This window comes from Patagioenas fasciata, chromosome 2 (assembly GCF_037038585.1).
Source record: "Patagioenas fasciata isolate bPatFas1 chromosome 2, bPatFas1.hap1, whole genome shotgun sequence".
NCBI lineage: Eukaryota > Metazoa > Chordata > Aves > Columbiformes > Columbidae > Patagioenas > Patagioenas fasciata.
In genome coordinates this window covers 36542545-36564647 of record NC_092521.1, presented here as the reverse complement: position 1 = coordinate 36564647, position 22103 = coordinate 36542545, and the positions used below count along the sequence as shown (strand labels likewise).

Sequence of the window (22103 nt, the reverse complement as noted above, 5' to 3'; positions counted from 1 at the left end):
CTTAAAGATTAGCTGGAGATAATGGGAATAGTTTGTTCCTGCCAAGTTTCTTTAGTCTGCCAAGGTGAGGTTGCATATTTAATGTTCAAAAGGAGTGAATAAACATGAAGCTGCTGTGCCTGATTTCCTTTGGTGTTTAAAAAATGGGAAAAGGAAAGCTTATAAGGTAACATACAGACCTTTATACCTTCAGCTGTGTAATAAAATGTGGTTGTGGTATTTGTTTCCACTTAATAACCCTGATTCTCTAACTGGATCAACATAATAGGTCCAGTTCCAGCATTATGTCTGCAGGGGAAGGCTGTGTTACAGTCAGCAACATTTGAGAGGAAAAGTGTTTCGATATGTGTATGTAAATATTTGTAAAAGCTAAATTTCCATTTTGCTTTGGGGATGGTTTTCAACCTAAACACAATCAGAAATGAAAACATTGCTATCTCAGCTTGTCTGATTCATCACAGTTGCCTACTATGTTTGATGCTTTTTCCAATGCTGTTCATTTTTTGCAATCTATCACTATTATTGAAAAAAGCAAACAAAACAAAACCACCAGCAGCAGAAAAACCCTCCAAAACACTGAATAATTGTAACAAATAATATAACTAAAGAAGCTGTGATTTGCTTCTCAGTATTTTAGGAATAAAAACAAATCAGGATTTGTCAAAATACTGATCGATGTTGCTCATTTAACTGTGAGTTCAGCATTATGGAAAACTTTTACAAAATGCAAGCACAATGAAGGATTAATTTTCAGTTTTATCCTATTTTTGTGTACATTAAATTTTAGCCCTAATTTCTGTGTTTTTCTCTTTGATTTCACAGGTTTGTGAAATCAGTGGGACTGTTGAAGAACAATTTAATTAAAACAAAATTATGGTGATCAAAACTACACCTGAAAATTTGCTTTAGTTTATACATAATGATTTTAAATAAAGTTATTTTTCTAGCATCAGCAGTACATAAGTGGAACCGCTGTAATGCACTGAATCAGAGTACTTACTGTGGTACAGTGGCCTTAGGAAAGAAGGGTAACTGTTGCCTTTTAGTATAAAGTTACTATGAGGTTTTGTTTAGTTTATACCCCTGTTATTTTGGATTGACATTTGATAAGCTAAGCTCTGCCTGACCAAAATAAACTTTACCAAGAGATTTTATGTATTTTAACTCGTCTAAGGTTTTCTACTCCTTATATTTTTGTAATCTTTACTCTTTTTTAAATTAATAAACATTCAAGTGTTTGCCCACATCTGCCCGTGTGTATGTCCCATTCAGGTCTCACAGAGAATTGGCTGTTCACCCGTGGTCACCTGCAGGGACGGGGGAGAGGGGGACTGAGGGAAGGGGGATGTGTGTGAGTATCCAAAACAGGTGGCGCCCCTGCTACGTAGCTGTGTATTGAGTTTATCTACTTTGATCTTTAAAACAAATAAAGACTCTGTTAAAAAGGACTGGAGCATGCATGCAAAAATAAAGCACCTAAAGGAATTTCATATATATGATAAAGCATACTTATCCCTATGGTTTACTGAAACAAATTTGCTGTTTAAAATAAGCTAACTGGTGTATGCTGTGTGCTTGGAACTTTAGAAGATGCTTTTGCACAGACATCAAATGAAGGGAAGTGGCAGTTGCAGTTACTGATTTCATTTACTTGTTAATTCTGTCAAGCGTTTTCAATTTCCTTTATCTTCAATTATGTATGCTTGGTTCTTGTATCTTAGACATAATGATATAATGAAATTGCTTGCAACTATTAAAAATACAGTATAACAAACCATCTATTTGTTTAAGAAATAAAAATTGTCTGTCATGAATGTTTCATAGTGTGAACTTTTTTTGCTGTCTCACAAACATACAGTGCTAAATACACAAAAAGTGTTTGGTCTGTCTGAGTCACAAGCAAGTAAAATGGAAGGTAACATTGCGATGAACAAGTGCTTGCTATATGTATCATCATGGTGTAGACTTGCTATATGTAAAACGTTTAGCATACTGGAACCCCATGGGGAAGGTCCCTTGAAGTTCATTTCAGGAAGGGGCTTCATTAATTTGTCATCTGTAAGGAAAATCTGTTATACTGTCTATATTTGCAATGTACTTCAAGGGTCATTTGCACATAGGAGAGCATATTATCACTGATATGCTGTCTTTAGTCCATTATGCTCCGTAAAGCATTCTTGTGAAACAAATATCTCCTTTTCATGGCTTTTATTCTTCCTTATTGGCCTGCATTTCATCTTTACCTTGACACTACTGAAAAATGTAAAGTAGGTTTGCCTTTTTTTTTTTCTTCCAGTTGCTTCACTGAACATCTGTTAAGTTCCATTCTTTCTACTTCATGCCATTATTGAGTGAAATTATGACCCCATTTAATCCCTGGGAAACATCTCCCTGACTTCAGTGTGGAACTAAGATTACCCAAAACAAGCTGAAGAAAGAAATTACGATTTGGCAGCATCTTAATTCTAGAAGCTCTTGCATGTCTAAGAACTTGAAGACAGTTTTGGCTGGGTAGTGCAGAGAGATTTGGTCAGAGACGTGTCTGGTTTTATGTTTTGATTACATGTGAAGAAACACAAGCTTTATGCAGGAAGGCAGAATATAAATCCTGCTTCTGGTCTTCAGAGGGCAAAAAGCTTTTCAGTTACAGGTATGGTGGGTACCCTCAATACTCATTAGAATGATTAATAATTTAGCAAGTGTGAAATGTATGCAACTGTCTTCAAATGTGATAAGATGGCTTGACATGAGTAGTCCAGTTTGTAAAAGCTGTGAAGTCTTGGGCTCCTGAGATCTAGCTTTTCTTGGGACTGGCCAAAACAGTAGTATTTTTCTGGGACACTTTCTAAACTGAAGGGTAGAGGCTAAAACCATGGAAAATATTACTTTATTTTCACACTAAAACATACAGAAAATCCCGTGTCTTTTTTGTTGTTGTTGTTTAGTTCTCATGATTTGGATGTGATCTCATGATTTTTTAACGCTCGCAGTTGGCTCTACTCCCTCTAAAGCATATGCCAGCAGTCTTGGCTGATACTAGCACTCAGCCCAGCAACCACTGCTGGCATGGAGAGGATAAGCAGCCACCTGGTACCCTGACTGTGGACAAGCTGGTGATGAAGCGGAACAAGTCAGGAGAGCTCTGAGGAGGAGCTGAGATGTGCTTAACAGGCAACAAGCAGCTGGGCTTAGGGAGCTGGGGAGTATAAACAGCAGCTGGGAAGGCCATGCAGAAGGCATGTGTGATAAACTTGCTTTCACCTTTGGGCTGCGAGAAGCCTTACTCATTTTGTTTGACCTTTTTGGCTTCGGGAAGCATTTTCCATTTGTCAATTGCTTATGGAACAAACTCTGCTTACATGGTGCCTAATTGAATTGAGAATCAGCTGTGCAAGTTCTTCTTGTTGATGCTACACTAGTTAGTTTGGCAAGAGTATCACAGTGGGATTTGTTTTGGTTTGGTTTTGACTCTGCACCAGACATCACAAAAAGTTCAGTCAGAGTAAGCTAAGTAGAAATGTGCTTCTCTCTAGTTGCATAGAACAGAGTAGGTTTAGTGCTTTTCAGAAAGATACTTCATGGATCATTGTTGATGCTCTTCAATTACTGCTTTTTGATGGAAAAAGAGCCATGATAAACAGATACATTTTTCCCTAGCCATATGCTTACATCTTAGCTTTTAGATGCATTTATTAATGCAATGATGTAGGGACAGAGTATTCTCAACAGTACTTGTTAATGACAAAAATACAAGTATAGCTCAGTAAATAAAAATGCATGTAGCTTGTCTAATAAGCAGCTGTCTTTCTTTCAAATGCCCTTTTATAATAAAATGGTTTTTATTTGTCCCGCTCTGCTCTGCACTGGTGTGGCCTCACTTGGAGCGCTGTGTGCAGTTCTGGGTGCCGCACTATGAAAAAAGATACAAAGCTACTGGAGAGCGTCCAGCAGAGGCTACAAAGTTGGTGAAGGGTTTGGAGGGAGAAGCCGTATGAGAAGCGGCTGAAGTCACTTGGCTTGTTCAGCCTGGAGAAGAGGAGGGGCAGTTGCTGATCACTTCTCTCTGGTGACCAGTGATGGGACCCAAAGGAATGTCAGGAAGATGTGTCAGGGAAGGCTTAGGCTGGGCATCAGGAGAAGGTTCTTTACGCAGAGGGTGGTGGAGCACTGGAACAGGCTCCCCAGGGAGGTGTCACGGCCCCAAGCCTGACAGTGTTCAGGAAGAGACTGGACAACGTCCTCAGATACATGGTGCGAACTGTGGGGTTGCCCTGTGCAGGGACAGGAGTTGGACTCGATGACCCTTGTGAGTCCCTTCCAACTCAGGATATTCTATGATTCTATTGTCATGTGAGTTTCTGCTGTTTCCTTCTGAGACCTTCGCACCCTTGATACTTTATTTGAATCATCTTCCAAGCAACATTAGAGTATCTCTATTCATTTCAATGACACAATAATATTAACAGGTTCCCTTCTGTACTGCTCATTTCAAGTAACTTCATCATTGGGCAGATTTGGAAGAGTGATTTCTTGCTACTCCTTTGTCTAGCTCCAGGATTTGTAGGTGTGGCTGAGGGAGAAATAGGGAAGAAATTTTATTTGCTGAAATTACTAAAATTAAACAATTTATTTTGAAATATTATCCAGTGGAAGATTTCTCTGAGCAAACTGTTATCTTGAGAACCTAAGCAATAATTTAAAAGCACTTACATAGCAACCAGCTCTACTGTGCGCATTTAGTATTAACAAAAGCTTTTGGTCCCATTGGAGTATGCTTCCTAAAAATATGGCTTTACTAACAGTTTAAGTTTCTTTCTGCTGAGTCAGCAATTACAAAAGGGAGAGAGACTTGTTTCCCACTCCTTGGAGTATTGCTTCAGGTATGTCTACATTTCACTTAGAGAGGTAACTACCTAAAAGCAAGGAAAAACCTATATTGCAACAACTAAACTCATAGAGATACTTGAACTAAATGAAAGGCAACTCACATGCACATATGTTATGCTATTGTTTCATTGCTCTGGCTAGATGTGGACATGTTTTACACTTAATCCAGTGAACTATTAATGTAAAATACAGAAGAGCTGCTGAGGATATTTTATAGCAACCTGGGCTTGTCTGCAGCAAATACGCTAACCATGGAGTTCCTGTGCTTTTAGCAGCTTTCTATGTCTAGTTCCAGGCTTCCCAACAAAAAAACTGATGTGCAAAAATCTGTGTTCAGAGGAAAATGGCTCTTCTGTCCTTATAAAACTTTGATGCCCCTTTGCTCTTGGCCCTGGCTTCTGCTTTGTTTAGATTAGGCACCAGCTAGATAGGCAATGCAAGCATCCAGTTTTGTAGATTTTTTGCTCTTTACAATTTCACCTGAAAGTGCAAAAGCTTGGGGTTAATCCAGTAAAGTTTAAACAGAACGCGGGTTCGACATCTGTATGTTGCTGACATATTAGTCAAATTAGTTTCAATTACTTTTAATAACCAAGTTGCCAGTTAAAAGAATACGCATCTTCATAAGTTAGAATTCTTACATGACTGTTCCTACTGTTCCTTATGATTTTAATTGCTACTTTCTTTCCTGACATGTTATATAATGGTATTTAGTTTTATAGCTTTTTTTTTCCCTTTGGATAGTACAGTCAGATACTCTTTTCTATGAATTGTCAGCTTAAGAGGACATTCAACAAATTTTAATCTGTACTATCAAAATAAGTTTCCTCTATGATACCTCTAGACCTGTCAAGGTGCAGTGTCAAGTGAAAACACTATACTGGACCTGAAGTTCAGTTCAATCAGCAAAGAAGACTAGTGGTGTTTTCACTTAGAAAACATGGTACAAATGTATATATCTGGCTTTATTGAGAACTGGAATTTGTCCTACAGTACTCCATACATATCTCTGTTGTTCAAAGATGGCGGTGCTTTACTGATTAATGTTATGCCAGCTGCTATTCTAGGTGATGTTCTACTGTAGAATGTGACACTCTCTCCAACTAGTGCATTTTATTGTATGAATAGTATCTGTATCATATTTGGGCTTCACATTATTTTTATGTTAATTAGTTATCAGCCAATCCTGTAGAATACTTCTGATTCAGAAAAAAATAGGTAGAATCACTGAACCAATGTCTTCTGTAGGTTCAGGAAGAGGATGCCATCCAGAGGGACCTGGTCAAGCTCTAGAAGTGAGCCCATATGAACCTCATGAATTTCAACAAGGCCAAGTGCAAGGTCCTGCACCTGGGTTAGGGCAACCCTCAGTATCAGTACAGACTGGGGCATGAAGGGATTGAGAACAGCCCTGCAGAGAAGGACTTGGGGGTACTGATGGGTGAAGGGTTGGACATGAGGTGGACAGGGGTTGACCTGCTGGAAAGCAGCACTGCAGAGAAGGACTTGGGAGTTCTGGTTGACAACAAGTTGACCATGGTTCAGCAATGTGCCCTGGTGGCCAAGAAGGCAAATGGTGTCCCTGGCTTCATTAGGAAAAGTATGACCAGCAGGTTGAGGGGGGTTATCTTCCCCTTCTACTCTGCCCTGGTGAGGCTACATCTGGAGTACTACATCCAGTTCTGGGCTCTCCAGTTTAAGAAGGACAAGGAACTACTGGAGGGAGTCCAGCAATGGGCTACGAAGATGATTAGGGATCTGGAGCATCTATTTTATGAGGAGAAACTGAGAGTGCTGGGACTGTTCAACCTGGAGAAGAGAAGGCTGAGAGGGGATCTCATCAATGCTTATAAATATCTCAAGGGTGAGTGTCAAGAGGATGGGACCAGACTTCTTTCAGTGGTGCCCAGTGATAGGATGAGGGACAATGGACACAGACTGAAGTACAGGAGGTTCCATCTGAATATGAGGAAAAAATTCCTTACTTTGAGGGTGCCAGAACACTGGAACAGGCTGCCCAGAGAAGTTGCGGTGTCTCCTTCTATGGAGACATTCAAAACCTGCCTGGATGCATTCTTGTGTGATATCCTCTTGGTGAACCTGCCTTAGCAGTGAGTTCCACTAGGCGATCTCCGGAGGTCCCTTCCAACCCCAGCCATTCTGTGATTCTGTGAATATGCATTTGCAGCCCACAAGGCCAATCGTACCTTGAGCTGCACCAAAAGGAGCATGGCCAGCAGGTCGAGGGAGGTGATTCTGCCCCTCTGCTCTGATGAGAAACCATCTGCAGTACTGTGTCCAATTCTGGAGCCCTCAGTACAGGAAAGACATGGACCTGTTGGAGAAGGTCCAGAGGAGGCCACAAAAACTATCAGAGAGATGGAACCTCTGATATCTTCCTCCTATGACGAAAGGCTGAGAGAGTTTGCATTACTCAGCCTGGAGAAGAGGAGGCTCTGGAGAGACCTTATTGTGGCCTTTCAGTACTTAAAAGGGTCAAACATTTTAGCAGGACCTGTTGTGATAGGACAAGGGGTAATGGTTTTAAATTAAAAGATAGGAACTTGAGGCTAGAGATGAGGCAGAAATTTCTTATAATAAGGCTGGTGAAACACTGGACCAGGTTGCCCAGAGAGGTGGTAGATGTCTCATCCCTGGAGACACCCAGACGGGATGGAGCTCTGAGCAGCCTGATCTGGCTGAAGATGCTCCTGCTCATTGCAGGAAGGTTGGACTAGATGACCTTTGGAGGTCCCTTCCAACCCAAACTATTCTATGATTCTGTAATTTTTTTTTCTGAGAGCTTAGTGATGGAATGTTGTTCTGAATTGTGAGACAGTAGGAACCTTCTTTTTGCCCACCAAAACCAGCTACAGCACAGCTCTAAAGAGACACCACAGGAGAGCAAACATACCTAGTTCGTCTTTGACTTACTTGAATGCTGAGCTGCTGATTCTCACCAGGGACCTCCTCCCCCAGAAATGTGCATGTGTTTGCCTACAAAGGAGTGTACTGGTAAATGGGGCTGGGAAGGACATCCAGATACCATTTAGTTGCTAATCCTGAGGTAGCATAGCTGCAGCTAAACCATTTTGGACAGATGTTTGCCTAATCTGTTTTGAGAATGGCTGAAGATGAAGAATCCCTCACCTTGTCTTTAGGAAATCATGTATCCAAGTGCTTGTACTTTTTGCTTGACAGTGGTTTCTCGGATCAAGATATTTTCTTAATTGTTTTTATCTCGTTTCACCTTGGTTAACTTTGCATTCGGATGCCACCCAAAGCAACAGAGTGAAGTATTGGTCCTGTGAATTTTTTTAAATACTTGCAATGGTTTAAATGTGGCCAGGATTTCACCCCAGAGTTACAGACACAGTTACAGGCTATGAGATGTGTCAGCCACTGACAGCAAGGACTTGTGCTCTGCAGGGTGCACATGCTGTTGCTCTGAGAATTCTTGCTTTTGCACTGGAAATCACATGTGATGAAACAGCAAAGGGTCATCTGAGCCTCCGTGCTTCAGTCATTGTAGCCGTCTCCAAAAAAACAACGCGTGAGGAATTCATGAGTGCATTTCTAAAACCTGCCAAAATGCTCCCTGGGGCCTGATAAGTACCGTAATTCAAAATCTCTCCGTAACTGCCTCCAGAAACCGTTCTCTTCCTATTGATGTGTGTAATCCAACACCTATACACTCACAGCTCCAGGTTTAATAAAGTGTGGGACCCTTTAGCTGAGATTCCAAAAAGCAACTTACACTTCCTATCCCCCTTGGTGATGCTACATTTCTGAGTCCACAACACATTATCTGTTATTGACTTTTCATCTGGACACAGATCTTACAGAATTTAAAATATTTTCCTATGAGGATGTGTTGAAAACATCTGATGGGCTTGCCTGGGGTGCTGTGATGCATAGACCTTCTGAGAGACACTGTAGCATCAACCTCATCCATAATTCTGTGTCTGCTCTGTGCAAAGACAGTAAGCTATTTAAAAGACAGGGCTAAAGCTCTTCAGGTAAAAACGTGGCCAAACCTCCAGATATATATGCTCACTCTTTCCCTTTAAAAGCAATTAATTCAGTGTGACAAATTAAGCATTATCTTCTGTTGATTTTTCTGTATGCTTAATGTTTTTAGAGAATAAGCCCATGTCCAAATGCTGGAACACTGATTTTTCAGCTTCCAGGCATGTCAGAAGAAGGTTAACTCACTTAAGAAAGGTAAATGTTGTACCGTGTAGATTTTAAAAGTCTAAGAAAATGAAGTCAGGAATGTGGAAATTTTTATTCTCATGTCCAGACGAAGTGTCTGTCGTCAGAATGTTTTATCTGGGGAATGATCTATCTCAATGTAAAAAATGTGCAGTATCTCCTTTTCTGCTCCATTCCCCTGGAACCACATTCAAGTATATAAGATACACTTCAACAACCCTTTATAATACTTTAATATTAATTCTGGCTTTGCTAGTGATTCAGAAATTGGAAAACCTTGGAAAGTGTCATTCAAAGTGGTCGTTATTTCTTCAAGAAATACAATAAGATGTTATCAATACTAAGGCATATACTCTACAGAGAATGTGGGATATCAACATGGATTTTTGCTTGACTTCAACCTCCGATGGTCATGTTATATTATGCTTTTGGCTAAGTTGCTTACCTGACTCATGATACTTTTCAGCTCTATGGTTAGTCTAGTTATAAAATTTCTATATGTTGGTGTATTATAAGAGACAGTGAGATAAAGTTTTATCTTGTACTTACTGATGCAGAAGAAATAATACCATTAACCTTTGCAAATATGATATTCACTTCCATGACATGGTTTTTGCTACATTCACTAGAATGATCTTCTGTTATTTATAGCATTAATAAATTCTGTGTTCAGAAAGTCAGTTCCTTTCTGAACTTTGGAAAGCATCATATCCAAATTGCCCTGTTATCTTTTTAACCTGGGGTATTCTGTTCTTTGGTGGGAAAACTTCTCCAGGCAGAGAGCAGCCTCTCAGCAGCTCCATCTTCTTGGCACCCTAAAGGATCATTCGTATACTTGCTGCTGTTTCCAGCAGATTCTGCGCTGTACAGTGAAGTTCCAGCTCTTGCAGTCCTTATGTTTTATGAGCTTGGAAGTCATCCAGTTTTATTCTTGGACATTTATTAAATATCATCTGAAAGTTTTAATCATTCTTTCCAAATTATTTCTTTTGGGGGTATGAGAACTTTGACATAGATTAATTACAGGGTGACAATTTTTCCATTAAGAATATCTGTTCTCCTCCTTCCCATTGCCTCCATACTAAATACTGTTTGAAGTACTTAATCGAGGTAGCTACTCAAATCCATTTTTGAGAGTTTCTAGGAAGCGATGTTAGTTTTTCCTGCTAGTGATTTTGATATACCACTTCTGTGGGATTTTGGGGAGAGCTAAGGTGATAACTGAGATGATAGACTTGAAACTTAAGTTGGCTTAATTTACAAAAGGTGCCTAGGGGCAAGGGACATCTTTAGGTCATCGCTCTGCCAGCCCCCATCTCCCCAACACTTTTACTAGATTGCTTACTGAGGTGGAACACAGCTGTTTGTTTCTTTCAGCACAAGGAACAAGCCTCCATGGATTTATGTTGCATCGGTACCTTAGCATGGGAGGAGATACTCCCCTCTGCTCCCTAGAGTGTTTCTTTCCAAGAGGAAGCTGAGATCCTTCTTTCCATTATTATGTTTTGGTCTGAATGCAGCTATGACAGGCTGTTTATAAGAATGTTTAAAATATTTAATTCATTTTAAGATTTGAGCTATCATACCACCAATGCAGTACAATTTAGAGTAATATGTTATTATTTTCCCTATTTGTTAATTCTGAAGGATATTTAGGAAAATACAGATCAAACCCATCAGATGTCAAAATAACTATCTGCATCAGACAGTACTGATATAGTGCTCTAAGTTCAGGTGGTTGCTCAAGCTCGATGGATGGCGATACCCTTGAGAGAGCCACAGGCAGGTGACTGAACTTGTCATAAATCAGTGACTACCTAAATAAAATTAACATAGTAGAGTCCTAATATTTCTCCTTCCTTACCTTTCTGATCTGGAGAGTCTAATTGCAAATTTTAATATGTTCACTGCCACAACATGGAGTCACTTACCTTACAAACAACAAGGGGATGCCAGGCAATGCCACTCTGTAAGTTCTGAAGTGTGGATACTGGAACGGAACCATGTGAATAATGTGTGTGTAATGGCATGGTCCAAATTGTTTTTATTTTTTCAGAAAAGTTGGTGAAGCAAAACACACCTTTGCTTTTGTGTCAGAGAAAAGCAATTTCCATAAAAATACGTAGCGATTTCAGGAATAAAATTGTGGGGATATTATGAAAAAACTACCATTTAAACATAAATGACCTTTTCAAATTTATTTTTTGACACAGTATGATAAAGTCATGAATTTGTGGAATTTTATTTACGGTTTTGTATTTCTTCAGTTTTACCAAAAGCATTTCAAGGAAATGTGGGGCCTTTTAGGAAAGCTTTGCCTACTTGGTAGGGTTCATCTTAAGCTTGTAACTAAGTTTTATCTCAGCATGTCTGTCTGTCTGTCTGTCTATCTATCTATCTATCTAATGTCTTCATGTTAGCACTGAAGTCATATGAATTCTGTAGTGTTCTCTTTTAGGGTCTTCATGCTTTTTCACTGTTGGAGAAGTTTGACCATAGTTCACTTTACTGTCAAATTTATTTTTCTCCATAGCAAACTAACATTTAACGCTCTCCCAGGCTAGTGAGAATTTTTATGGACTGTTCTTCATTCCTCAGTGAAAAATGAGTAGTCTCAGCTTATATTTTAGTTTGTATCAGTTTGTATTTCTCGGTAGGAAATCACATGGTGCAAGATAAGATAAATTTTCTGTTCTTTTCTTGTTTGTATAATTTTTTGCTTTTTTTTAATTAGTTGAGTGAATGACATAGCATTTAGTCACAGAGAGTATGTAGCTGAGTGTGAGCTAGTATTATGACAACCTGTAACTGTTTAATAGTTTTTCACAGGTCCATAATGCCTTTAGGTAGAAGCAACCATGGGCATTTGCCAAGTGAACAAGACTGAAGGGCAGTGAATTCTGTGCCTCCTTCCTTCCTTCCTTCCTTCCTTCCTTCCTTCCTTCCTTCCTTCCTTCCTTCCTTCCTTCCTTCCTCCCTCCCTCCCTCCCTCCCTCCCTCCCTCCCTCCCTTCCTTCCTCCCTCCCTCCCTTCCTCCCTTCCTCCCTTCCTCCCTCCCTCCCTCCCTTCCTCCCTCCCTTCCTCCCTTCCTCCCTCCCTTCTTTCCTCCCTCCCTTCCTTCCTCCCTCCCTTCCTCCCTTCCTCCCTCCCTTCCTCCCTTCCTCCCTTCCTTCCCTTCCTTCCCTTCCTTCCCTTCCTTCCTTCCCTTCCTTCCTTCCTCCCTCCCTTCCTCCCTCCCTTCCTCCCTCCCTTCCTCCCTTCCTCCCTCCCTTCCTCCCTTCCTTCCCTTCCTTCCCTTCCTTCCTTCCCTTCCTTCCTTCCTCCCTCCCTTCCTCCCTTCCTCCCTCCCTTCCTCCCTTCCTCCCTCCCTTCCCTTCCTTCCCTTCCTTCCTTCCTTCCTTCCTTCCTTCCTTCCTTCCTTCCTTCCTTCCTCCCTTCCTCCCTTCCTCCCTTCCTCCCTTCCTCCCTTCCTTCCCTTCCTTCCCTTCCTTCCCTTCCTTCCTTCCCTTCCCTTCCTTTCCTTCTTTCCTTCCCTTCCTTCCTTTCCTTCCTTCCTTCCTTCTTGCCTGCCCTCCTTGCTCTTCGAGTTCCTCTCCATTAAAGCTGCTGTAATGGCATTTATGCTGTGCATTTTTTGTCTTCTTCCTGACCTGTCTTCAGTATGGGGCTTGCCACATGAAGCTCTTTCTTTTGCCTGTGGGCTGGGCTGTTCTGTTGCCATTGCAGCTCTTCTTGGTGGAGTATGGGAATGGCCTCAGATGTGTAGGGAAAGGTTTGTGTGCATTGGGAAGCGAAGGGAGTTTGTATATGAGTGTTTTTGTACTGCTATATGGGCTGTGTGTGGATATGCATGTTTCTGTCCATCTCTCTGTTACTGTCTTTCTGAACAAGTGGAACTGGGTGGGCATCTCTGTGTACCATGTTGGGAGTTCTCCATCTTGCTCACAATGAACATTCAGACTTTCAGACTTTCTCAAGTGCTTGGGCATATGTTTCTGAAGAGCATGTGCTACTACTGCTAGGCTACTTCATTGCTGTGAATAGAGGCCCCCCCAAGTAGATCAGTTTGGGAAACAAAGAGATCCTTGTTGATATCCTTTGTTGCACTTCAAATCCTCTGTCTTCTTATAGTTCCCTTGCCCTGTTGACAGCACTTTGAGTCTTCTGCTCATCCAACACTGCTGTATCAGGAGAGTGCCTTGCTAATGCCCCAACATGAATGGTCCTGTCTCAGGTTTGAGAACAGGCTTAAATGCACAAGTGAAGGGTGTTGTTCTTATGCTTAAAATTATGCACTTCAGTGTTGCTTATGCTGCTGCCATGCAGCTATCTGGCTTTGGGCAGGGCTGTGAGAGGGCATTTAAAGATGCTTTCTGAAAACCATCTATTTGATGCTGATGTGCTGAAACACTGCAGAAAGTGCTTCCCCGGCCCCACAACCTGACTTACAGACAATATTTACTGTCAGCTAGTTTTGACCTGCAGAGCGCTCAAATCTGCCCTTTGCTTTGCGTATTTTGCACAAAGAGGTACCACTTTTCTCTTTTGTGAGGGAGGGAACAGTTATTCATCCGGGGAGAGATCCTGTGACTTTAGAGAATGAGGAAATCATTTTATTGATGGCAGTGGAAAGCAATATTTATGTCACAGAGCGAAGGAACACTCGTCAATACATTATACAGGATTCTAAATTTATTGCACACTTTGAATTTTGGCATTGTCAAAACTCCTTTTGGTAAGATTTAAGGTTCCTATGGTGAAATATTTGGATATGAAGACTTTTTTTATTGCTTGTATTGCCTTGAAGTTGAAATTGTTGATTTAATAAAATATTCCCTTTCTTTACATGCCATTATGAAGTTTTCTGCTCTATGGAATAATTTTCTATGACTGGCATACTGGCATGTTTCAGAGGAATGAGTTTTAATTAGAGCTAACATACAGGACCATGGAAACAGCTAGAATAAGTAGATAGATACAGTGTTTAATCTACCACTGTACGATTTAATATATTTTTTGTGTGTGTGTGAGGGTTGGGAAATAAGTTTTTGAGATGTAGCCCAGTGCAAAACCAAAACAAGAAGCGGCCTTTGGCCCTTCTGGAAAGGGGTTGTGTATTTCCAGTGATGACAGCCAGCACCATTCTTTGATTTATAGCAGCACAACTTTCATTTAATATTGACCATATGGCAATTTTCACCACCTACATTGGTCAGGACCTGTGTCAGTAAGCACACAAAGCAGTGATCCTTATTCCCAGGCAATTTGACTAAGACAGAGGATGCTGCATTGTGGCATATTGATTGATAGCACAAAGCAGTGAAAATTAGGTCTCTCTGAATCCTTTATAAGAGGGCTGTGGGCTTTTGAACCTTAGTGCATTATTTTGACACTATTGAATTATCAAATGTGCCAGCTTGTTCTCAAACTGTGTGTTTGAAATACATGAAAACAAAAAAGTGTCATGTAGCGAGTTTATGTCATATAACCCACAGTCTTATTTTAACTTACATTAATATATGGTTTTAATTTATGCAAGAAATGGGAGGGGAATGTTATTGCTGGGAGTCCTTGACACTGTAGCTCACATCTTCAGATGAGCACATCCTAGATCTTTTACAGTGAAAGTTTTCATCCTAGCAATTTATCTTTATTTTTACAGTTCTAATTGCTGCGCCACATACTGGAACAAAACTGAAGGCAGGAAAACTTAACCTAGAATTTGGAGAGGAAACATTTTTTTAAGTTATTTGTGGAAGCACCCATTGTTGGAATTCATTGAGGTCAGTGACTCTGCTGCAGTGCAGGACTGTAGGAGGGCATTGTGGTGCAAGAGAAGGGAGCTCAGTTAGGTACCTCACTGTACCTGCATTATTTTTACACTGGTTCTGTGTAGCTAGTTGAAAAGAGAAGTTCTTTGCTCCATCTAGCGACAGTCCCATAGACATGCCACACATCTTTATGTGAGGACATGCTGCTCAACATACTTGTCCCCATTTGGAAACTTTTTTTTTGCCAAAGGTGTGTGTAGATCTCTGCCCTTCAGTTGACTGACTCTGGATGATTTATTGAATACCTAAAGCTTTGTGAGCTAGACATGACAGTTTCACTGAGGCTGGATAGCATCTGGCTCTACAGTGTGACTGATGGCTGGTACATGCATCCTCAGGTTGTCAGGGCCTCTTCTGTTGATACGGGGTCTACAGCAGTTACTGCTGTGAAACTACCCCTTCCCTTGTGTCAGGGCTAATGTTTTGCTGGCTGTGTGATGACCTCAAAACAAACCACTGGCTTTTGTCAATTGCATTCAACTGGATTTGTTCCTGGATCTACTACTATTTGCATTTCAACTAGCTCCAGGTTTCCATAAACCTCAGTCCTATCTTGAATCCAAGATACAGATTTCAGGATTGCACTATAGGCAAATGGAGGTGGGCTGGGAGGGTGGGGGGTGAGGGGTGACAGTGAGAAATGCTGCTCCAATGTAAACAGACAGTGCATATAAATGTAAAACCACATGTGGACAAGATGGTCAGTACACATTCTCTAAGATTGCAACCTCTCATCTGGTCCCAGCTCCCTTGCAATCAATTATGAAGGTCTATTGACTTTACTAGGAGTTCTGTCAGGTACTTTCTGGTCCCAGAATTGTTTCTATAATGGAAAATTGAATTAAGTGATAAGAGAGACAGAGAGCTCTAAACACATTTACTGTATCTGTAGCGACAATGAATTGCCACGATGATAGAATTGGAGAAAAAATAAGTTCTGGGAAAGACAAGAGCAATAATTTTTGTAGTGAAGGAGAAGGAGAATAAGCTAACCTGATAGAACAAAAATTATGATGTTCAACTCCTTCAACCTCAGGAATGCTAATAAAGATTGACTGGGCACTGCTTGGCTCTCAATGAGACTCACTCTAGCCTTTTCAGACATTCAGTTGTTGGCATGTCCTGCACACCTAGCTCCCTATGACTGTATGCACAAGGGCTGGAGTTTGGGTTTGAGTAAGTTTTCTTTATGATGAGTCTTATCAAAACTTACTGAATGACCCTGCAGGATGTCACAGGGGGAATACACTGTGACAGCTTAACAGTAAGTCAGGTGAGGGGCACCTCCCTGGACTTCTGCTCCTTATCTCTCCAGGACATTTATGTGTCTAACTTCCATGAGTGGATTTTTGGGGGGTGTTTTGTTGTTGTTGTTCTGTTTGTTTGTTTGTTTGTTTTTTAAACACAGTGAAGTACTTTCTTTAAATACACCCCATTGTTTGTGTATTCATTTCTGCCACATCAAATCACAATGATTTGCTCTAGTACTAGCTGTAATTCTAAAAATACAGTAAATATATAAAAATGGAGCATTTTCATTAAAAGTACCTCAGTCTTGTCGTCAACTATGACGCGTAAATGTATAGTGTTTAAAGTGTTACTCATTTTTTGTTTCATATTAATGACAAAGATTTTTAAGGGGTTCTGCTGACATTTTGGGAAGTTGGATTTGAGGTGCATTTTTTGTGTCTTTACGTAAAAGAAGAGCCACATTTGGTAGAAGTCAGTGTAGTTTTGTCACTGGAAAGTCCTTTATTTGCATAGGTTTTCTAATCTGGTTTGTCATGAAGGTAAAAAATACAGCTGCTGCTGATTATGATAATACTGAATGTAATGTTTCTTCAGCAAAGTTCTGATGGCAATTCATAGTCCTTGCCTGACGCATACTTCTTCAGCAATGATTTTTTTTTTAGAAAAAGAATCTTAAGTTCTACCCAAGTATGCCAAGTAGGGCTTTATAAGTGTAACATATACTGACTTCTCCTTTGTTGAACATCAGTGTTTACTGGGTGCAGAAAAAGACAATACTGTGATGAAAATGAACAAATAAAGGAATGTGGGTTTTATTTCTAGTTCTTTACAATCATCTATATTTTATTATCAGGTTAGCGCCACTTTTTAGTGCCTTTGATGAAGACAGAGTAAAAAGGGAACATGACTGATCAGAGAAATACAGTTCTTAGACTGAAGTTATGAGAAACTTCAAGCTATAGGCTGTAGACCAATAGCACTAAAACTTTAAGAGCTTTGATATTGATTTTTCCGTACTGGGATTTCACACCTTTTGCTTTCAGATTTCGTTAGTGATCTGGGACTAATTAAAAACAGAGATACTTCTCTTGGATGCCGAGGAAGCTGGTCACAATACCACGCACGTAACAGAAGGGAGAATAAACTACTAATACCATTATTGCCAATTTGTTTATTGCATATAATCTCTTAAATAATTGTGCTGTGAAAATTAAAATGATACCAACAGCATGCTGATGTCTCTTTTTAGCAGAATAAGAAGTCTTTAAAAAAGGTTTAAGTTGAACGTCTGAAGCCAGATATAATGTGTGTTTCACTCAACATTTATAGACTTCCCAAAATCATTGGCTTCTTTATGCAGAAAGGAAGAAAAGTTACTTTACGTAGTTGCCAGTTAGCTGAATAACTTAGCTCACTTAGATATACAACCGCTCAGTGTATTGAAAGATTAGCTAAAAGGGTCACTGGAAAATCTCCAAGTTTTTTGGTTTTTTTTAAGCTAATGCGATCTGTTTTTAATAAATTTTGGCACAGCACTATCTTCTTTACAATTAGCAAGCTAGAATAGCAGCTGATTCTGTTTGTGTTTCCCTGATGGAAAGGAGTCCTGATCCCCTTCACCCACCAGTTTGCTATTACCAGAGGAGGTTGTAAATAAGAACTTTTTCAAGTGACTTGATAGAGAAATGGCTTGTGCTAAATGAAATTGTCTTGCCCATACTTTATCAGTTCTGATTGTGGAATAGGCAATAACTGTTATCAGAAATATTCCCTAACATACTGATTATCTGTGGTGTTGCAGATGAGTGATTTAGGGTTCTGTTTGCCACAGAGCGGTGTTTAGATCACTTAAAGAAAAGTGCGACTTAACAGAGTTTAATGGCAAGGTTCACTCTATTATGTACTGTATGGAAGAATGCACCAATGAGAATCAGGTGCGAGTTGCTTTAGACTGATTTCTGTGGGGACAGGAGATGCAAAAGGTTAGAGGGAGACCCTCCTGTTGGGTGACGAGGTTCAGAATGGATCCCCTTGCTTTCTAAACTCCTTCTCAGATAGGAGCCTAGGTGCAGCTGGATCCAAACTTAGCCCCAGATTTGATCAGTGGTTTAAGAGATGTAGAGGGTAAGGGAAAACAGGTAAGGGATTATATATATTCACGGCTAGAGGGTTATATGTACATACCTGATTCTTTATATCGCTTGGCTAGGATTTCAAAGTTTAATCATTCTGCATCTATCTCCTACCTGCTCACCTCCCCTCCAGGGGCCTGGTGTCAGGTTACTCCGAAGTCTGGATCCCAGGTCTCTTGAAGTAAACTCTCAGGCATCAAAGTTCATAGAAATAAATAATTTAATGGAGTAGTACAACAGCAGGATCAGCTTGAGCTGGATGCCTTCACAGAGGTCTCACCCACACATAGGAATCCCTGGGTTTCTATACCCTGACAGACTATTTGCCCACCCCTCCCATCATGATTCAGTCCGATATTTGAGTGTGAGGTCTTCTCAGTTCTCATTGGATTCTTTCATTGTCTTCAGACAGACCTTGGTTTTGTCTAGCTACAGACATTGTTGATAGTCTGTAGCTACTTTGTGCTGATCTTGAAAGTGTTACTTTGCCTGAATAAATTCTGTTTTTTCTCAATGAGGTACAAAGCACACCTCATCTTGCAGGTGGTGTTGGTGGTTTGTAGCTGTTTTGTTTACATTAAGTAAATGCAAGTTTGGCAAACATGAGCAGAACTTCACAATGTACAGTTTAAGATTTCAGCAAATTTAGCTTACAGAGCAACTTGAAGCAGACAGTATATTAAAACTCACACAACCTTATAATTCTAAGTTATTCCTTCTATTTAGTACTCATACACTTAAGCTAAATCATTGATATGAAACATAAATCAGGCTCATCCACTGGTCTGTGAGTAGTGAAAATCATCACCATACAGCCAGCTTGTTTGGCAGAGAGAGTACAAAGCGGGCTCACCCAGCCTGTCATATTTATAGAATAAAGTGGTTGGCTCGTAGTCAAATTGCATCCAGGGGGAAAAGTATGCATGAGACAATTTGTGCCCACAACTTACTGATGTTCACTGTGTCTTTCTGCTTCTTTGTGGGTATCCTAAAAGGATTTCTTGGCCTAGCTACAGCTCAGGCCTTTGCCTCCTTTGGAGCCTGGACCTGTATGAGGGAAAGGATGTAAAAGATCAACTGTAAGGCAAAACCAAGTCACTTGTTTAAGTAAAGCACGCATTATGATTACATCTGTTGTCTGCCTTCAGGTGTGGATCATAGAATCATTTTCGATGGAGAAGACTTTGAAGATCCTTGAGTCTAATTATTAACCTACCACTGCAAGTCCACCTCTAAACTGTGTCCCTGAGAATCTCATCTACACATCTTTTAGACACCTCCAGGGCTGTGGTCTGTAATTCTATGTGCAAGCTTTTAATTTTTTTTCATCTACTGTTCCTCATTAGGTTGCCAAGTGCCCATTAATGTCCCTGTCCAAGGAGATACTTGCTCACGCCTATAGTCAGATTGAAGTCAAAGAGAATTCAGAAGCCGGTGTGATAAATGGGCTATGCCCCACTGTCAGGAGATAGATACGCTGAGAACACACTTTTTCTCATATGTGAAAGCTCTAAGTGCACTCTGTCCCCTGTGAGAAATGTTTTGAAGTAGTCTTTTGGGAATTCTAAATTCATTTCCCAGAATGGTTCTTAAAAATAGCCAGAGACATTGCATGTCTAAGAAGTGTTTTGTTTCACATAAAATCCTCAGATTGGACTTTTTGATCTTTCTCCACTTGTTTTGACATTCCTGACTTTCAAATGTGCTGCTTCAGAATGCTGCCAGATGAATGTGCTGAGCACTTCTGGTTTGCAGGACTTCCACTGGTGGCTGTGGGAACTCTATCCAAGAATTCTATGGCTAAGTGGCACTGTTGACTGTGTGCTTACTAAGAAGAGACCTGGAAATAAAGGAAAACATGACAGTCTTGTTAGTCTGTTCCTAGAGATGCATGCAGTTAGTGTGGCTTCCCTGCACATGGAAGAAGGGCACCTGTCTTGTAAATAAAATGTGGCCTGGGCACAAGTTTCAGCCACAAGTTCTCTGTAGGACTCTCCTGCTATTACAAGAATCAAATGAGACTTTTATTTACAATCAGTTTAGTTTGAGATTAAAAAGTTCTTGCAGCAGTACTGGTTGAACTATTGATGCCCCTCGGCCACTCCTGATAGATTTGCTGTTGCTGGTGTGTGCTGTCCTCCAAGTTTTGTTGACAAAGCAGTTTGTAGTGACTGTGATGTAAGCTGGATTGGAACTGAAGAAAATTTTTTTCTATAATAGGGGAAAAAGCGGCAAACATTTTTTTTTTCTTCACACTGATCCAATTCATGGTGCAGTTCCAGAAATATCTATACTAGTGCAGTGTGGATATTGAAGGATACATATCCAAATTGCAATATGAGGAAAAGAATAATTAGTCATCTTTGGAACCTCCCCAGGCTGGTTCGACTTTGGTTACCAGTAGCACTTGTACAGGAGCATGCTATTAAATAGACACAACATGATACTGCAATGAGTTATCTTGTATAAAACTGGATATTAATCAAGAACATCCAGAGAAAACAGGTTATGATCTGATAAAATTACTTTTATTAGTGATCCAGTATTAACCTTATTTACTCTTGATGGATGTGTTCCTTTGTTTTTGTGTATATGCTGATTGATTTTAAACACTGTAAAGGAATAGAGCTCAATACTAAATAAAGGTTATCTTAGTTACACAGTAGCAATAGTATTTTCTTGTCATAGGCATGTTTGAAGAATGGTTCTTGATCAAATTTCACTTATGCTTTTCCTCATTAACCAAGAGTGTGAATATATTTAATGACATGGCCTTTCTGTTCCTCATGAGTATAGCACCCAACTAATCTGCTCTGATTTTAACTAGTGTACAACACTAGAAAGGCAGTTCCTGTTGAAATCTGGTTTTAGTTTTAGTAGATCTGATACATATCCTTCATAGTATCTCCCATCTACTTATATTTATAGTAGAAAATATTTGCCTTTGAATGGCTGATAATAAAAGTAGAATCAAATGAAATATGGAATGTGGTATGGCCTCAATAATAATTAAGGTTGAAGCCCAACTGGTGTACTGTTGCAATTCATAGCAGTCTCATCCATTGGCATATTTATCTATCAATTGGAAAAATCTCTTTTGGATTTGTGTGTTGCTAAAAAGCATATAAAAATGAATGGTTTAATGCAAAGTTTGAAAAACATTTAAATTTAAAGTAACATTTAAAAACAGTTCCATGCTAAGAAAAATAGTACTTCAAAAAGCTTTATCTTAGCATCTTACTCCAGTTAAATATAAATGTTAAAATGCTTAATTAAATTCCATTAAGGCTAATGATTAGATTTTAGTCTTTCTTTGTATACATTTAGAATATTTTGACAGGTCAAATCATCTGATAATCTATGTACTGTTGGCTCAGCTGGTGCTATCTTATTCCAGGGGGATAACCACTAGATGAATGCCATGAGATTTAAAGAATGCAGAATAGTTCCTGCTTTTAGCTTGCCTCATTTTAAGGGCTCCCTCCTTTTGATTACCAATGTCCTTGGGGCATAAAACAGGATAACCTTAAACTAAACTAAATGTATTTTTGTAACCTAAGCAAAGGATGAGTTTGCTCTATACTTCTGATTATATTAAATCAGCATTGTAGGAGAGACAAATCAGTCCATTCAAATGTCAAAATTTGAAAGCATTAGTGGCCTAAATGAGATCTGTTTTCAAATATACTTTCCTATTAAAAATCTAAACGTAAAATGTACTGACAATGGCAACCAGCTTCACTGCAAGGCATTTGTGCATTCCTGTTTGATTTTAAAGAAGAGACTG

At 39.8% G+C, this 22103-nt stretch overlaps 1 protein-coding gene across 3 annotated transcripts in view; it reads left to right on the top strand.

The window, feature by feature from the left end:
• C2H8orf34 (chromosome 2 C8orf34 homolog) overlaps positions 1-19542 on the top strand; it is a 173519-nt gene extending 153977 nt beyond the window's left edge. The window contains exon 13 of one of the 3 annotated variants that reach the window (XM_071804034.1): positions 19465-19542. In XM_071804034.1, coding sequence (XP_071660135.1) covers positions 19465-19514 — 50 coding nt within the window. In that variant the 3' untranslated portion in view covers positions 19515-19542. Of the gene's footprint in view, positions 1-822; positions 1819-19464 lie in introns of those variants that run through there. The other 2 variants (XM_065831244.2, XM_065831245.2) reach the window with 2 other exon arrangements.
• The last annotated feature ends 2561 nt before the right edge of the window (positions 19543-22103 follow it).